The following is a 19,189-nucleotide window of genomic DNA, read 5'->3' on the forward strand; positions in this document are numbered from 1 at the left end:
GTTTTATATGTTCGTTCATGGGTATTCTTTCATTGTTCCGACTGTAGTCTTATAGCTCTTCAAAAATCCTACAAAATCATTTTTGAAAAAAATTTTATCGCCAAAAATAAAGATTTTTTTTTTCGAAAAATTCGAATATTTCGCTTATAGAGCATTTTCAATGTATATAATACCACAGAACTAGTTCGTATACTGGAAAATGACTCTTAGTGTCTGTATTCAGACGTTGGCCGTCATCATGTTTACAATTTCCTGAAATCTCTCTCTATCGGCTGCTGCGCGAAATAATTCTTCTACTGTGCAGCCACACCATTGTCTAATATTACGCAGCCATGAAAGTTTCTTTTGACCAATCCAACTCTTTCCCTCTACTTTTCCTTGTATTATAAGGCGAAGCAAATGGTATTTAGGTCCTCTAATTATATGGCCGAAGTATTTTGTTTTTCTCCTCTTTATGATGCTTATGAGCAGACGTTCCGAATTCATCATTTGAAGAACATCTTCATTGGAAGTGTGCGAAACCCACGATATCTTTAGGATTCGTCGATAGCACCACAATTCGAATGCTTCTATTTTGTATAGCATTGTGGTTTTTAACGTCCATGTCTCACAACCATACAATAGGATATACCACACATAACATTTCAGCACCTTCTTTCGAATATTCATCGACAGGTTTCTATTACATTAAACTGGTTTCCAGGTCATAAAAGCCTTCCGTGATATTTCGATCCTAGTTATTATCTCTTCAACAGAGTCACAAGTTACATTTAACCAGCTGCCAAGGTACTTGAAATGATTTACCCGTTCTAACACCTCTCTATCAAGAGAAAGCTGACCTTGATCTATATTAATCTTTCCAACTGCCATCCACTTTGTTTTTGAAATGTTGATTTTAAGGCCTCTCCAATAGCTTGCTTCACTGACTATATTTAGTAGTGTCTGAAGACCTTGTAAATTTTCAGCAAGAATGGCTGTATCGTCAGCGTATCTAATATTGTTGATTACTTCTCCGCCTAGCCTTACTCCCTCTTGTCTGTCATCCAAAGCCTCCCTAAAGATTTCTTCAGAGTACAGATTAAAAAGGGTGGGTGATAAAACACAACCTTGCGTACTCCACGTTTTATCGGCAGTTTTTCAGTACAACTGTCTCCAATTTGGATAGAGGTTACTTGATTGTAATATAAGTATTTCAGCAGTGTTATATCGTAGTGGTCAAGTCCTGCTGCCTGCAGGCAATCGAAAAGTGTATCATGTTGTACTCAGTCGAATGCCTTCTCGAAGTCGATGAAACAAACATAAACGTTCTTTCGGAATTCACAACTTTTTCGTAATAGAACGCGCATACAAAATAGTGCTTCTCTAGTTCCTAGACCATTTCTAAATCCAAATTGCTTATTATCCATTCTAGTTTCGCACAGAAGGAATACTCGGTTTTGTATAATACGTAAAACTCTCTTAAGTGTGTGACTCATCAAACTGATTAGTCTAAAATCGCTGCATTTGGTGGGCCTGCTTTTCTTTGGTAATGTTATAAACAGTGACTCCAACCAATCATCTGGTATTTTTCCTTCGTTGTAAATTTTGTTAAAGAAAGTAGTCAAGTAGGTAATGTTTTCCTCATCCAAAAGTTTAAGTAGCTCAACAGGGATTTGATCTGATCCAGATACTTTATTGTTTTTGGCTTGTTGTATTGCTTTTATAACTTCTGACTTCAGTATACTGGGACCTCTGTCTATGACTATAAGTCAGACCTCTGGAAAATGACTAAAAAACTATTTTTATTTGTATTTGTACATATTTGTAAATTCGTATTTTTGTGTAAATAAATGTTTTTGTAATTGTTTAATTCTACTTTTTTTCTGTATAGGTCTATTAATTTATCTACTTATGAAAATTGCAATGTTATTAAGGGTGGTTTTTAAGGATTGAGATATGATATTAAATCCTTTAGCAAAAAACAATAACTAGAATATATTTAACTAATAAAAACCAAATTTTACCCATATTAAAGTTTACAATGTTTGTATATAATTTTTGACAATAAGGGGTAGTTTACACCCCTAAAAATAATCAACACTCTTGAACATGATATAGATAGAATATGAAGTACAGGGTGAGAGATCCTAATCTCAACCTTTATGTCAATCGATGCAAGCCGAAATTATTCTTTTAGGATAAGTAAATTTTTTATATATAGCTCCAACAAGGGTGCTTGTAAGGGTTAAAATATTATGATATTATATCATAAAGCATAAAACAATCATTATGTAACTAATAAAAATGAAATGCTGACAGAATTAAAGTTTAAAATGTTATTTTATAATTTTTTACAATTAGGGGTAGTTTTTACCCTTAAAAAAACCAAAAGCGTACAACGGCTCAGTATAGAAAATTAACTAGAGGGTGAAATGAGCCTAAATCAAAATTATTGTACAAATCAATGCTGGACGAAAGAATTGCGAGGTTTTGCCATTTTGTCAGTTTTATTTCCTCGACTTAATCATGGTTGCCTTTTCACTATTAACTATAAAGGCTTCGGCCACACGGGCGATTTTTTACGGCGCGATAATTTACGGCGCCCATTGGTTTGAGGAGGTAGTCAAACCAATGAGCGCTGTAAATTATCGCGCCGTAAAAAATCGCCCGTTTGGCCAAAGCGTAACTCGTTTATAGCTTTAAATAATTTAATGTCTGCTCTTTTTTCGCCATGTTGAGTCATTTCTAGTTTACTGGTTTTGGTTTTTTGAAGGGTACAGGGGAAAAGCAAGGAATGGCAATTTTTCATGAATTGTGCCTTTTCTCGCCAGGTCGTAGCAAATATTGAGGACTATCGACTAGCCTATCGATTCAGGACAATAACTAGAAAGGTCAGTCTATATAAATTTTCTAAGAATTTGTATCCATGCGAAGAACGAGGATTGTCCACACGCTACATTTACGCTACATTTATGTCCACACGATTAATATTATATTAAAATTATAGAATAATAATTGCTAGAATTCTGCTTATAATCTTCAAAGTAGTTTTTAGATACCTTCTTCTTCTTCCTGCTTCCTTAATAGGCTCGCGCCTGTTCCATCTTCTGATCTCTTCCATGCCCAGATAGCAATATAAACTTGTTTCAAACTTGTAACAAGTTTGATACATCAAACATGAAAGCTTGCTGCAGGTTTTCCATGACAACTATGCAAGCTTGCAGCAAGTTTAAATCAAACTTCCTAGTTGGAGTGTGACAAACTTGCATGAAGTTTGTTTTTTCAAACTTGATACAAACTTGATATAATAAACTTGCTGAAGGCTTGTTTTTGTTTTGTTGCCTAAGGTTTGTTTTTTCAAACTTCATACAAACTTGCTTAAGGTTTTTTTGACATACTTGCCACAATTTGAATAAAACTATGTGAATAAGAAATACAATACCATTTTATATAACTGTCTATTCCGTAATCACTCAAATAAAATACAATCTATTGTCTAAAATATTTATTGGAACTTACATTAAACCCCCTAGTTTCAGATTCCGATGCTCAGTTTTGTCTCAGCTCTGAAACAAATAAAAGAAATTGTTATAAAGTCTTGCTGTGTGAACAGAATTAATATTTGCTATTTAAAGAGATAAAAACAGTTAAAGTAAGAATTTTACAATAAACCTATAACTTATTTATAAATAATATATTATAATATGTTTATTTTAGATAGTATGTATGTAACTAGAGTTAGAAGCTACGAAAAACATAAAAAAACTTACCTCAATTTCACCAAAGCAAAAAGAATACCAATCTGTACCTAATCACCACAAGCAGGTGGGTCTATGAAAAACTGAAGAAAACAAGCTTCAGCTTAGTATTTAAAGTAATAGTCTCGGAAAATTGTACGGTAAATGTTGTAAAAAAATCAAAGAAAAATATCAACATCAATATAGGATAGGACATACCTAACCATAAATTATCACCGCTTGGCAGGATGGCAGGTTACTTTTCCCGTGTTGCCAGCTGTCGATTAAGCTTTTTCCCTCAACGTACCTTAAAAATTCCCACTTTTATGATAAAACTCCCTCCTATGCTCCTACTGAAAAAATCTGTGAAAATATGTCGAATTGTTTTCAAATATTTTGATTTTTATAAATATTTTACAATTTGGACTGGAGCAAAAATTCCCTTATAAGTTAACTTTTTCCCTTTTATGTTGAAAATTCTCGCAGAAAGGGAAATTTACAACCGGTGGCAACACTCTCGTTTTCGTGGGCGTGACATCAGTGAAGGTAACGAACGAAATTGAACCGAACCGACCGTAACGTGTATGTCAACGAAATAGATGGCACGCGTGACGTGGCTTTGCAACTGTACGCTTGCAGCAAAGTTGCTACAAACTTGAATCATCATCTTTGTCATAACAATATTGCAGCAAGCTTGACACAAACTTGCCTCGTCATATTTGACGCAGCAATTTAAAATCAAAGAAGAATCACACTTGCAAACTTGCCACAAGTTTACATGTTATCTGGGTGGCCTTTCTATACTCCTTCGGCCGTTTGGTGATCTATCTCGTGCTATCTTTACTAGTTTTTCTTCTCCCATTCTACTTATATGGCTATACCATTATTTTTTTCTTTTCAGTGTCCAGTCATTTATATTCTCTATATTACAGCTTTGCCTGAGGTCTGTGCTACGTTGTCTATCCCATAATGATTTTCCTGTGATATCTCGGACTATTTTCATTTCACACGTTTTCATGTCTCTTTGTCCTTGTGGTATCAGGTCTTATTTCCGCAGTGTAAGTCATAATTGGCCTAACTACTGTCTTATAGATATTGGTCTTTGTTTCTGTCCGTAGATGTATTTTGCGCCAGATAGTGTGTTTAAGACATCCTGCTATTGTGTTGGCTTTGTTTACATGCTGGGTAACTTCCGCTTCTGTGTCTCCACAACTGTGTATTAGCACTCCCAGGTAGCTGATACTTCTTTCTTTTTGTATTATTTTGCTGTCCACTTCCAGCTTGTACCTTATTGGATCTTAAGAGATTACCATACTTTTTGTTTTATTTGGTGATATTAACATGTTGAAGTTTCTTGCTGTTATAATAAATTGATATAAAAGTCTCTGAAGGTCATCTTCACTACTTCACTCTCTGCAATAAGTATGGCATCATCTGCATAGCATACAATAGAGATAATTTCTTCACCCATTCTGTACCCTATACTCAGGTTTTTGACTTTATAAATAATTTCATCCATGTTGAGGTTAAACAAAAACGGACTCAATGAGTCTCCTTGACGTATGCCTCTTTCCACCTGTATCGGCTGCGTTAGTTTATTATTATAGATGTGTTAGATTTCACAAGAATTAAACCTTTGTTGGTGTTTATCTCAATATGTATAAAATGCTACACTTCTTGTTTCCCCTGTACTCTTCTTCTTGTATATTATATTGTATATCATTATTTTTGCATGGTTTTGCATAACGTGTGTGGACTGAAGTTATGGTTCTATTATTCTATTTGCTTATGCGATTATTGTTATAGTTGAGATTTGTATATTTACTTCAGACACTCTGTTTTTGGGTAAATGCAGTACCTATGTAATTACTTCTCTATAAAAATACCTATGTGCTTCCTTTGTTATTTTTTTACCTTCTTGTCATTTAGCCTTCTTGTACAGCTCTTCAATATATGTACTTACAAAAATGTTTTGAGTGACAGGCGCCGAAACTTTATGATGGAACATTGAAATGAGTATTTAGTTATTTCATGCTTTAAACAAAAATAATATATTTTCCTTCGTCTAGAGCGTGTCGATAAAAATTAGGGGTAAGCAATTTTGTTTCAGTTATCTATTTTATTTTTAAATTTACCATAGGTCCTACTTACTACTTCTTAAGCTAAGGTTAGAAATAATTGTAATATTGGCTCATTTTCATAAAAAAATAGTTTGTCAAAAATTATATGCTTATTTTCATGCTTTTCTTGTATAATAAAATGCTTTTTTTCATAAAATCGTTATGCTTTTTAAGCGCTTTTTGCGTTTCTCTATGCTTTTAAATCCGAACTCTAAACCATTAGCCTTTTCAACTAGGTATATTAGATATAACCTATCAAGATCATGCAGTCCAGGATTTATAATGCCAAGATCTTTGAATAATAACTTGCACATAAAGTAACAAATGAAAAATGTAAAAGTGTAAACATATATTTATATACCTATGGAAGAGAATCTGGAATATCACAATAATTGAAACATGTAGCAAGCCATTACAATTATTACAATTGTTTGAAAACAGGTCAATTTTTATTTTTAAATTATGATTTTTTGGCATATACATATTATATCAAACTAGTGATGCCATCCATCTGGGCGTGATGACGTAACAGATAGTTTGTTTTAAAATGAAAATAGGTGTGGTGTGCTAGCTCATTTTTAAGTTTATTCAATTTTATATAAATATTTATACAAGGTTTCCGTATGAATCCCGGTGTCGCTTTTCCGAACTTGCACGGTCCCAAAATTGTTTATTTTGTACATGCATTAATTTCAAAAATGCAAAATAACGTATTGTACAACAAGTGAGAAAAAAGACATATTTCTCACGAGCGCAGAGCACGAGGCGAGTGCCGCAAATGAAGAGAGAGAGAATGATGTCATTTTCTCATGTGTTGTACACTGTACTTTTTCTATGGATGCAGTTTTGTCAAGAATTCAAACTTCAAAATTAAATAATTTAGGTGCTTTTAGGTGTATGTATTATATGCATAAATTGAAATAAGTTATATATACATGTAGGTATTTTATATTTTTAAAATTTATGTAGGTACTTACGTTATTTATTTAAAATTCTAATTAAAAGTTATTTTCGAACAGTTTAGAAAATATTTGCTGGTAAGTTTTGCTTCAACACATTTTATTTGACAACATTAATTGTGTTTGTATTGTGCATGTTACCATGCAAACGGCGATCGTATATGGAAAACCGTAGGAGAACCCGTGAGAAAAAATATTTCTCACTGCAATGGCCGACTTTTCTCACTGCATGAGAAATTATTCGTTTTGAATGTATGTAAGTAGTGAGACAAGTTGCACTTTGTATAGCATCCATAGCAAAAAAATATAATACTGATTCCTGTGATTTTTGAAGTTAGTTGAAGGTACATACTAGTACACTCGATAGTCTACGTTCTCATAATTCTGTGTATTGACTATTATAGTGGAGTCAATGAAGGTGGATATGAGTTATTACCTCAGATTTCGTTGAACCTCCATCGATTTTCATAAAAATTGGTGAGTGGTTAAAGGATACCTCAAGGAACAGAGGTGACATAGTGCCAACTTGCGCTTTTTGCATTTTAGGGGTGAAATACACCCCTTTTTTAAAAATTATTTTTTAGTTTCTGAAAGTGCAGTCACTGTAAATTTTCACTTCCTATTTTGTTGAACCTTCATCGATTTTCATGAAAATCGGTAAGTAGTTAGAGGATACCTCAAGCAATAAAATTTATATAGCATCAACTTGCGCTTTTGCATTTTAGGGTTGCAATATACCCCTACTTTTTAAATTGTAAAAAATGCAGATTTCCGCATTATGGCACAAGTAATCGCGTTTAATTAAGAAAAATAAATATTTTTTTATATTTATGTGCATGAATTACATTTTTTTTTAATTTTTCATTCCTTATAGCAACCAAAAATCCGAAAATTAACGAAATTGGGAACGAAAATCTTATTCTTCTATATTTCTGAAAGTGTAGTCACTGAATGTTTTCACCCACGATTTCTTTGAACCTTCATCGATTTTAATGAAAATTGTTGATTAGTTAGAGGATACCTCAAAAAATAAAAGTGATATGGCACCAAGTTGCGCTTTCTGCATTTTAGGGGTGAAATCCACCTTTTCTTTTTAATGATAAAAATGCAGATTTCAGCATTCTGGCTCAAGCAATCTCGTTTAATTAAGTAAAATAAATATTTTTTTACATTTATTTTATGTGCATGATTTATAATTTTTATTAATTTTTCAAACTTTATAGCAACCAAAAATTAGAAAATTAGCAAATCGACAATCACGAAAAAAATTATTCTTTTATATTTCCAAAAAGGCAGTCACTGAAGGTTTTCACCCCTGATTTCTTTGAACCTCCATCAATTTTCATGAAAATTGGTAAATAGTTAGAGGATACCTCAAGAAACAAAAATGATGTAGTACCAACTTGCGCTTTTATCCTGGGGGTGGATTTTACCCCTTCTCATGGGTGAACACTATTTTATTAAAAATAACCCCATAATTAGATAGAGGAGTAAATTCTAAGCAAACTTTCTTTTATCAAGTTTATAAATTTTTTATTTAAATAATATTTCATAATTTAATAAAACATTATTGGTACAGTAAAACCTGACAATAACGGCCACTAAAAATAGAAAACAATTGGCCGTTATAGAAATGTGGCCGCTAATGCTAGGTTTCCTTTTCCACAAATATATAAAATATAATTGAAAATTTATTTATTTTAGTAATTAAAGCAAATCTAATTAAATATAGTTCTACAAACAAACAGAACATACTAAAACTAAATTCAATTTACTGCAATATAAAACAATATCTATACGAAAAAAACAACTACAAGAAAAACAGAATTTTTGTTTGTTTTACATTTTTTAGATAAACGAAATGTACTAAAACTAATTTAATATAGGTAATACATAATATAAAACAACATACTATAGCTACTACGAAAAATACGCTTATCACTAAAGTATCGTCGTGCTTTCATGCTATATTCAACAAAACCAACTTGGTACGGCCTTTAATTAGATATCGCAAATCACTTTGGCTGATTTTGTCTGCATATATATTATGTTTGAGAAATCCCTTTTTTTTGTGAGACTGGATATAGGACATTTCTCAAGTATGAATTCACATTCATGGTATATCGTTGCTATACAGGGATAACAATCTGTGCAATGTTATGGTACAGACTACGTTAAATATAAAGTAAATGTGGAAGATATACACTGGTTATTCATTTCAATTTAATTTGATTGTTTTTTAATCGTTTACAATATTTAAAATAATTAAAGACATAAAGTTAATGATTTTAAAAATATATTCAGTTCTCGCTGGCAGGGTGGGAAATAATAAAGTGCCATACAATAGCATTTCATTACAATGCTCATTACAGGCATTACAGGCTGCTCCGTTTGAGAAAACTCATACTCTCAAACTTTGAGAAAACACTCATTCAGTTTCGACCAACCCTGTACTAGCTAAAATTAAACGTTTTGCTAGATTAATAATTTTTAACAATAATAGACTATATTAAAAATCACTTGAACATAAATTGATTTTCTGATGTCAAATCACTACAATTATAGAGGGGGTAAATATTGCTAAGAAATTTGAAAAAAAAACGTAATTATCTTTTAAACTACTTCGTATAACATCACAAAACCTGATATTTTAAGAAATAAAACATAGAGGAGAATCCAAAAATGTAAAAATATACAGGGTGTTCCATTAAACAAAAGAAAATTTTGTTTCACCCTGTCAATATGGGTGACCCTGTATATTTGGAAATATATTTAAATTCTGATATTATCTATGCCCCAATCTCACCTAAATAAACTTTTTTCGTATCTCCTACAACAAACGACTAATTGGACTTCCCACAACCTGTATACATACAAAATCTCCGCTATAAAATTCTTTCAAAGAAAATGTTATTAGTTTTTTTTTAAATAGCTCCGTTAACTTTTAAAAAACGAGATTTATCAAAAAACCATTACAAAGCTAAGTAAAAGGTCTATAACACTGTATTAAACATAATCACTAAATAACATAACACTAAATTAAAGAAAAAGCTTAAATAAAGTTAAAACTAAAATTTTGTTCTCTACCATTTTTTAAGTATATCGAGTATTTTTGGAGTTATTATCAAATGAAAATGAAACTCACGAAAATTTGAAAAATTCTAATTTTTTTAATCGTATTTTTTTTTCAAAAATATGCATTCTAAACCGGTCAAAATTGTTGAAGTTATTACTCATGTTAAAATAAATAAAGTTTTAAATGGGTTACTATAAATTTTAATTTTTGTGGAAATGACGTATGTTTCATTTTTCATTCTTCCCTAAAAAATCTGAAAGGGTCCTCTTATTTCCATCATAACTTGCTTAATTTTGATGCTATCGACTTCTTATATAGCTTTTTGATAGTTACCTTTAAGTACTTTATTAAAATGTTTAGTATCTATATTTAACAAAGTGCATCGTTTTCCTGTTATTTAAGCTTGAATAGCCATTGGACGTTTGATTTCAACGTACATTGGACATCCATTTGTGGTCCATGGATATTTTACACAAAACGCGACTATTATATTAAGTCCCAATACAAACTAAATGATAATCTTCTTGACAACGTTGTCGCTCTTCGCGCTATCGGTCGTGAAAGGTGTAGTATTAGGCAGGTACTTTTAGGGCATTATCGCTGTTAATTGTTGTGGAATACTGAAGGATGGTTTATTTATGATAATTCACAGAATGGCAAACGCGCTTGTAATATACAACAACGGTACTGACTCTAAAAATAGTTTGGAACAGAAACAGAACAGAGATTAAACCTCTTTTAATGTGCATGCTTCCTAGGGCGTCATTATCTGAATCTCGTCTTTATGAAAATACATCCTGTGATATATTTGTTTTTTTCTGTTTATCGTGCAAGTGCAGTCGTGCATTAATGATTTTCCTAGTTCCTATCATAAAGAATATATTATTATAATGAAGTTATAGTAAAGAGAAATAAAAAAGGTCTTTTGTGTAATATTTTTAAGTATCTATAAGTTTAGTATTATAAGGAACTATTTCCTATAAAAGCTTTTTGCTATGTATTCACAAAATTATGGATACTAGATTGCTTTCTGAAAAGTGCCCTACAAATGTCCATAAGACGTACATTGAATGTACATAAGGTGTACACTGAAAGCTCCAATACAACGTACAATGTACGTTTGTAGCGGACGTTCTATGGACGTCCAATTTTGTGAACTCTGGACATTCGTTGGACGTCCATCGGATGTCCATTGTACCTTAGCGGGACGTCCATTGGACGTTCCAATGTACACATATGTACGTCCATTGGATGTCCATAAAACGTACTTGTGCTATCTGGGATGTAATAAAGGATTCCTCGAATAAGGAGCTTATTTATTTTTATATTACCTTCGATTTTGGTAATAACAACTTTTTTGAAGAAACTTATGGTTTTTGAATTATTTATGAAAAACTGCATTAAAACATGGATTTTTTTCAGGAAAAATCAAAACTTTTGATCTGTAATAACTCAAAAACTATTGATTTATTGGAATTACTTTATATAACAAATTTTACTTATAATTTGTTCCTCTATCGATTAGTGGTATTATTTTTAATAAAATAATTTCCACCCCCGAGAAGGGGTGGCATCCCCCCCCCCCAAGAGTAAAAGCGCAAGTTGGCACCATGTCACCTTTGTTTCTTGAGGTATCCTCTACATACTTACCAATTTTCATGAAAATCGATGGAGGTTCAACGAAATCGGAGGTGAAAACCTTCATTGACTCCACTATTAAAGGTTCTCATACAATTTTTATCCAGTTCTCACATTTCGTATCCTTCCTGTAGAATATGCTCAGCAGATTTTATTTTTAATTTTTGGCTGTTACAGTGCCAGTAGCTTCATGAAGTAATTTTGTAATATTATTTTCAACGAAAACTTTTCGTTTATAAATTCGCAAGGTGTGTTCGTTCGTTCGTTCATTAGTTCGTTCGTTCGTGCGTTGTCACTTCTGCAATACTTAGAGCCGATCTAGCAATGGAGCCCCATGTAGTTTTGCCTTCTGAATCCAAATCTGAAAACGACATTTCGATATCTCTAACCATCTTCGAGATATCCGACCTCAAACTCGACATTGTGACGTCACAATCCTACTTCAAATATATTTATTTGTTTTCGTTTGACGCAACTAAACGTCAACACAAAATTAAAACGTCAAATAAATAAATTTTATTTATTAATGTTAATGTAATATTAAATGACAGCTAACTATTTTTTTATTTGAGCTGTCTACCCAATGATATGTATTATGTACATGATATTTATTTATGACACATAAATATATTATGGGAAACTTTTTTATTTTCAATTTTACGAAAAAAGTTTTTCTTCATAAAAGTTTCTGCATTGTCTGAAACAAATTATTTAACCATCAGATGTCAAATTTTATCCATATTATATGAGGCATGCCAAAAAATATGAATTTCGCTGAGAAATAATATACATTTATTTTTCACAGTACTTATTGAAAATTGTTAATATGAAAAGTTGTTTGGAATTAAAAATTATGTTCTAATATATGCAATTATATCCGTCTAATAAAAAAATATTTGAAAATTTTTCCCAAATTACGGATAATTACCCAATATCATTTTTATTTACAACTCTTTTACTTTTTTATAACTTATTCTTCATAACAAGATTTGCATGGTCTATAGTCTTGAATGCAACCATGAAATTATATCAACTTTTATCAATTTTATTCGAGGTATGTCAAAAATATGAATTTCGCTCAAGAGTAAAGTACCTTTATAGTTCACAATATGTAAATAAAAAGGATATAATTGCACACTAAAATATAATTTTTAATTCTAAACAACTCTTTATAAAACCAATTTTCCATATTGGGAATTTAAATACGTAAATAAACAAAGATTTCGTTATGATAATTCTCGCATTTTCAGCTTGTTCCTTGCTAACTCCTATTTAGTCTGTACGTATATTTATAAGATTAAACTCACCAACTTTACCTAGTAACAATGCATTTACTCTACATACAAAATACGCAAAATAATTATAGTGCATACGATTTTTGTTAATGTTCGTGTAATACAATAAAAATAAAAGATTGGAATCGTATTACTTCTTTCTTGACTACTAATTAAAAAATCTTATTTCCAGGCTTATGTTGTATTAGGCAAATTCCTACTTTTGAAAAAGGATCGAGGCCTTTTTAGGAAATGGTTGGAAGAAACTTGCTCAGTCAGTTCCAAAGGATCATTGGATTGTTGGAATTACCTCTATAATTATTGTACAAATTTTGTGTAATTGTACATGACAGACCGAAGTGTATTGTTTGTATTCCCAATTAGTTTAATTGTATTCCCAATTTTGTATTCCCAATATCTTTTGTATAGACTTTTATTTTTGTAATATTAATATTTGTAAGTTCAAATTTTATAACTGTATATTGTATATTATAAAGGGTGTCCCAAAAGTAGAGGAACGGTCGAATATTTCGCGAACTGTACATGAAATCGAAAAACTGAAAAATACGTGTTCAATAATTTTCAAAAATCTATCGAATGACACCAAACACGATCCCCCACTCCAACCCCTGGATGTGGGGAGGGATAACATTAAAACCTTAAATGGAAACCCTCAGTTTTTATTACAGATTTGGATTCCTTACGTAAAAGTAAGCAACTTTTATTCAAGACATTTTTTTGAATTGTAGATAGATGGCGCTATAATCGGAAAAAACCATTTATCGTGATATATATATATAATGGATTTCTACGGCTGTCGCCGCCTCTCCATACCCAGCTTCCAATTTTTTCTATCGTAACACGTATCTTCATCTAATTGCCTCGAATCCATTGCGTCCTGAATATTGTCCCTCCAGCTTCTCCGTGGTCGTCCCTTTCTTCTTCTCTCCGGTGGGACCCACTCTAATATTTTTCTCGGCCAGCGAGTCTCATTCATTCTTTTAACGTGCCCGAACCATGTCAGCTGTCTCTTTTCAATATCGTCCATTATAGTTTTTTCCACCTTCATACGTTCTCTAATTGTTTCATTTCTTACATGTTCTAATCTGGAAACCTGACAACTTCTCCTCAAGAAGTCCATTTCTGTACTAAGTAGCTTCTTTTTATTTCTTGTACTTATGTCCCAAACTTCTGCACCGTAGACTGTAGCGCTCGTCATTATACTTTCATATATTCTTTTCTTTGTTTCCTTCCTGATATCTTTGTCCCATAAAATTGAATTGAGGGATCTAGTGATGCTTCTACCTTTATTGATCCTGTGTTGTATTTCATCTTCACTATTTCCTCGTTTGTTAACCATACCATAGGTAAATTATAGAAACGGTCTAAGATCTCGAGAAATACACTTCGAAATGAAACCCAAAAGAACAAGTGTAGAAGATTTTTCAAAAACTTATCGAATGATACCAAACACGACCCCAGTCCACACCTTGGAAGTTGGATGGGGGGTAACTCTAAAATCTTAAACAGGAACCCCAGTTTTTTGTTGCTCTTTTGGATTCCTCATGAAAAACTAATGCCTGAATGCTAAGCTTTACTTATAGATAGGGCCTCCTTGAGTATCATTTACGTTGCACCATAATTTTAGATTCTTACCTTATTATCAATTATATCTACTATTATATTATGGTATTCTTTTTCTAATATATTATAATTATATTATATTAATTCTTATGATATTCTGGAATTAAGCTTAAGATCTGTTGGTGCAACCGGGCATAAGTAACATTTATTCGAAACATTTTTTAGAATGATTGATAGATGGCGCTAATAAATCGTATTTTTCTAACAATTCTAAAATATATCTAAAATAAATGTAACTTGATGAGGAATCCAAATCTCGAATAAAAAAATCAGGGTTACTATTTAAGATTTTAAAGTTACCCTCCAACCCACGTCCAGGGGCTGTATTATACATTTTTGTAATCAGCATTTCAAAAGCTTTTAAATGAGGTATCACATGATGTACTTTCCCATTTAAAAAAATCAAAGTTATGCCTGTCACCTGAAGAGGGATCACGTAAAGTTCGAAACATTGATGCTATAATATACTATGATCATTTTAAAAATCGACCTATCCGAGCGTTTTGCTTATGTGCTAAAAATAAATAAGTTAATAAGGGGGGTAACACTTATTCCAGCTCAATTAATGTAATAAAAGCTAGACATTTTGCAGCGTTTTGAAAACTTTTTTTCTACATATTTTTTTCCAAGATGGCTATTTTTAGAGAAAATTAAGTGCTTTTGTGTTTGTTCTTACGTTTGTTGCGAATCGAAATTTTTTGTTGTAGTATTTTTTACATTAAGACATTTTTTAAATATGTGCCTACATTATTTTGTTTAATACATGTATTGAAAATACCTAGTTTTGGCTTTTTTGCGTTTTTGTCGTTGGAGTACAGATTACACCGCGCCCGTAAGATGATTTTATGACTCATGGCCGGGTGCCCTTATTTAAAGGTTAAATTATTATAAACTAGTAAAAACATACTTTGCTATTGCAAAAATAGGAAAATAGAAATATATGTGCTCACCAGAGGAAAATATAGTCTGCATGAAGTAAACCACGAAACTATTCACTTCCTAACAGATTTCACAAACGAAAGAAATATGATCATTATGACCATATACTTCTAACGCAAAAGAATATACGAAGGAACTTGAAGATCTCTAGATGAAAAACCGTAAACCAAATCGAACATGTGTACTAAAAATGTATAAAGGACATAATAACATACAGAGGACCAGATGCAGACTCAGATCACTTTTTAGCAGTTATACCTCCCAATTCTTAGAAATTAACAGAAAAATAATAATAAAACAATAATTAAACCTGTTACACTGCTGTCAGACGAAGAGAAAAGTGAATATGAAAGAAAAGTTACCAGACAACTAGGTAATATTGCAGAAAATGGAAATATTGAACAAACACGAGACAAAACAATCAATAGGAATATAAAAGATGGATACAAAGAAAGGTTCGACGAGTAGTGTAAAAGTTAAAACTAGGTGAATAAAAAACATTAAGAAATGAGTGACGATGTCGAACCAAAACGCACCGACTGGTCGGTAATAGTTATTTATGTACCAAGTCAGTAAAGTGACTCTTTATCGAACGAGTCTAATATTATGAGCCGAGCGAGCCTAGCGAGCCAAACAGACGAGTTCGACAAAGAATCTTTACTGACGTGATGCATAGAAAATTTTATAGCCAATCATAAAAAACATTAACACTTACTTAATTACATCCTAATGAAAAAAGAGTGTACTTGGTACTTGGTACGCACGTAAGACGTTATACTTCTATTATTATGATTTTATTTTATTTATTTAATCAGTTAAGCCCATTCGTACCTTTCGGTGTTGGGCTGTTTACAACTAGTTCAATATCTACATTTTAATAAATTTTAATAATTATACAAAACTTTTATTTTAACAATACAATTTTAATAAATATAAATTACTTATTTGACCCATTTTTCTGTCCATATGTTTTAATCTTGTGGTGCTTCTTTGATACTTCTTTTCCATGCTGTTCTTTTTTGAGCCAATTGTTTTACCATACTCCATTGCAGTCCTCTCTTCTCTGCTTCTTGTCTAACTTGTTCTTCCCATCTCATTCTTGGGCGACCTACTTTATTTTTCCCTTGTACTCTGACTTCATATACTTTTTTCGTTATTCTTGTGTCGTTTAGTCTGTGGATGTGGCCCAACCATCCTAACTGTCGTTCCCCTATAATTGTCTCTATGGGTTTTATCTTTAGAGCTTGAGTTATTGTGTCGTTTCTTATTTTGTCTCTTCGTGTGACCCCTTCTATTTTTCTCAAGAATCTCATCTCTGTAGCTTTGATTTTTCTTTTGTTGTTCTTTGTTAGCGTCCACGACTCACTCCCATAGACGATTGATGGTCGAACCACTTTTTGGTACACTTGTGTTTTGACTTCTTTGGGTACCTCTTTCTTTCCAAAGAACGTATTTCTTAAAGTATTATAAATTGTCCCTGCTTTTCCTATTTTATTGTTTATTTCTTTGTCTATTTTACCATCTTCTTCAACAATTGTACCTAAGTAGTTGTAGCTGTTTACTTGTTTCCAAACTTGTCCTTCTACCTTAATTTTTATCATTTTTTTGTAGTTGCCATAACCATTGTTTTACTTTTATCTGTGCTTATTTCCATGTTCATTTTTCTTAGTTCTTTTATATAAGTGTTTATTATTTGTTGCAGTTTCTCTTCCGTGTTAGCTAACAATACCATATCATCTGCAAATAGTAATTCTTGTATTTGTACATTGTTCATTTTCCATTTTCCCAATATCATGTCTTTAGATTTCTCCTTGCATTGCTTTATTGCGTCATCTAGTACCATTGAGAAAAGTAATGGACTTAGTACACAGCCTTGTTTTAGTCCTATCTTTGCCTGGAATTCATCAGATTCTTGATTGTGAGTCCTTATTTTTATTTTATTATTTTTATATAAGGCTTTAATTATTTCTATCATATCCTTTTCTATTTCATTTTTCTTTAAACATTTCCATATATCTTCCCTTCTTATTCTATCAAAAGCTTTTTTCAGATCAATAAAGCATATGTGTATCTTTTTGCCTTTCATCAATAGTTTTTCTCCTATTTGTCTCAATATGAATATCAGATCTTGGGTACTCCTTCCTTTTCTGAAGCCATGCTGGGATTCTTCTAGTTTTATTTCTAGTTTTTCCCTTAGCCTTTTTTCAATTATTCTATTGAATATTTTGGCAGGAACGCTTGTCAATGTAATACCCCTATAATTTTCGCAATTTCTTGCGTCTCCTTTCTTAAACAGTGGTACTATTATATCTGTTTTCCAATCAGATGGTATTTCCTTTGCTGTGATTATTTCATTTAGTAGTTCTCGGAATTTTTCTTTTGAATTTTCACTCATGTACTTTAACATTTCAGCTGTGATTTCATCTTGGCCTGGAGATTTTCACAATTTTAATTTGTCAATGGCTTCTGCAATTTCCTCTTTTGTTATTTGCTGCATTTCCTCTGTATTTTCGATCATGTCTTCCTCTCTTTCATGTTGATATTGTTTCCATTCTGTTAGTTCTTCAAAGTACTGCTTCCATCTTTGCATTATTTCTCTTTCTGTAGTTAATATATTTCCTTCTTTATCTCTTATGTTTCTTAATCTATGTGTTTTCTTTTGTCTTAGCTGTTTCAATGTACCATAGAACAATTTTTGGTTATTAAAATAGTTTTCATTCATTTTGTGTCCAAAATCTTCCCAAGACTTCTTTTTTGCCGTTTTAATTTCTTGTTTAATGTCGTTTCTGGCCATTTTATATTTTTCGAAATCGTCCTCCGATTTGGTTTTTAGATACATTTTCCATACTTTTTTCTTTTCTTTCACTTTACGTTGTAATTCCGCTGTCCACCATTTACTTTTCTTCGAATATATGTTTGTGATTTTAGTTGTTCCGCATACTTCTTTTGCTGTTTTCAATATGATTTCCTTAAATTGCTTCCATTTATTTTCTATTCCTGTGTTAATTGCCTTTATAGTCTCGAACTGTTTGGTTAACTTCTTCTGGTATTCCTCTTTACTATCTATTTCTCTTAATTTGTAGCTTTTTATTTTTTCTTTAGTTATCTTCTTTCTTTTTTCTGTTGTGTTATGTGTGTACACCCTTAGTTCCATTATAAGCAAGTAATGGTCACTGCTTATTTCAGCCTCTCTTTTACCTTTACGTCTTTTATCATCTTTAGGTCTTTTCTTTTTATTAGGAAATAGTCTATTATGGATTTTTCTTTTCTCGATGAGATTTCTCTAGTATATTTGTGTATGTCTTTGTGCATAAATTTTGAATTCGTTATAACCATATCATTTGCTATACATAGATCTATGATTCTGTTTCCGTTATCATTTCTCATTTCTTCTCCATGTTGCCCTAAGTATCGTTCAATCCCTTTATTGTCTCTTCCCACCCTACCATTTAGGTCTCCCATTAATATAATATTTTCTCCTTCGTTGTCCATCTCTGCTTGTAATATTTCAAAGAATTCATCTTTTTCCTCTTTTTTGGCATTATCATTTGGCCCATATGCTACGATTATGCTGGTTATATTTGTATTATCTAGTTTTACTTCCACTACCAATAATCTTTCGTTTATATATCTTTCACCTATTATGTTATTTGTCTTTTCTGTTTTTACTATTAGGCCTACACCTCCCGCGCCCCATTCTTTTAAGTCAACTCCTGACCAATATAAGCGGTAATCATCATTTAGATCTACTATTCCTCTACCTTTCTTTTTTATTTCAGTTACTCCCAAGTAGTCTATATTTTGTAGTTTCATCTCTTCAATT

General features: G+C 31.8%; 1 protein-coding gene across 1 annotated transcript in view; it reads left to right on the top strand.

Moving 5' to 3' along the window:
- Positions 1-15,204, top strand: part of LOC126890395 (barrier-to-autointegration factor-like) — a 54,056-nt gene extending 38,852 nt beyond the window's left edge. The window contains exon 5 of the mRNA XM_050659294.1: positions 12,977-15,204. Coding sequence (XP_050515251.1) covers positions 12,977-13,123 — 147 coding nt within the window. The 3' untranslated portion in view covers positions 13,124-15,204. The remainder of the gene's footprint in view (positions 1-12,976) is intronic.
- Positions 15,205-19,189: the final 3,985 nt, after the last annotated feature.

This window comes from Diabrotica virgifera, chromosome 8, assembly GCF_917563875.1.
Source record: "Diabrotica virgifera virgifera chromosome 8, PGI_DIABVI_V3a".
Classification (NCBI taxonomy): Eukaryota; Metazoa; Arthropoda; class Insecta; order Coleoptera; family Chrysomelidae; genus Diabrotica; species Diabrotica virgifera.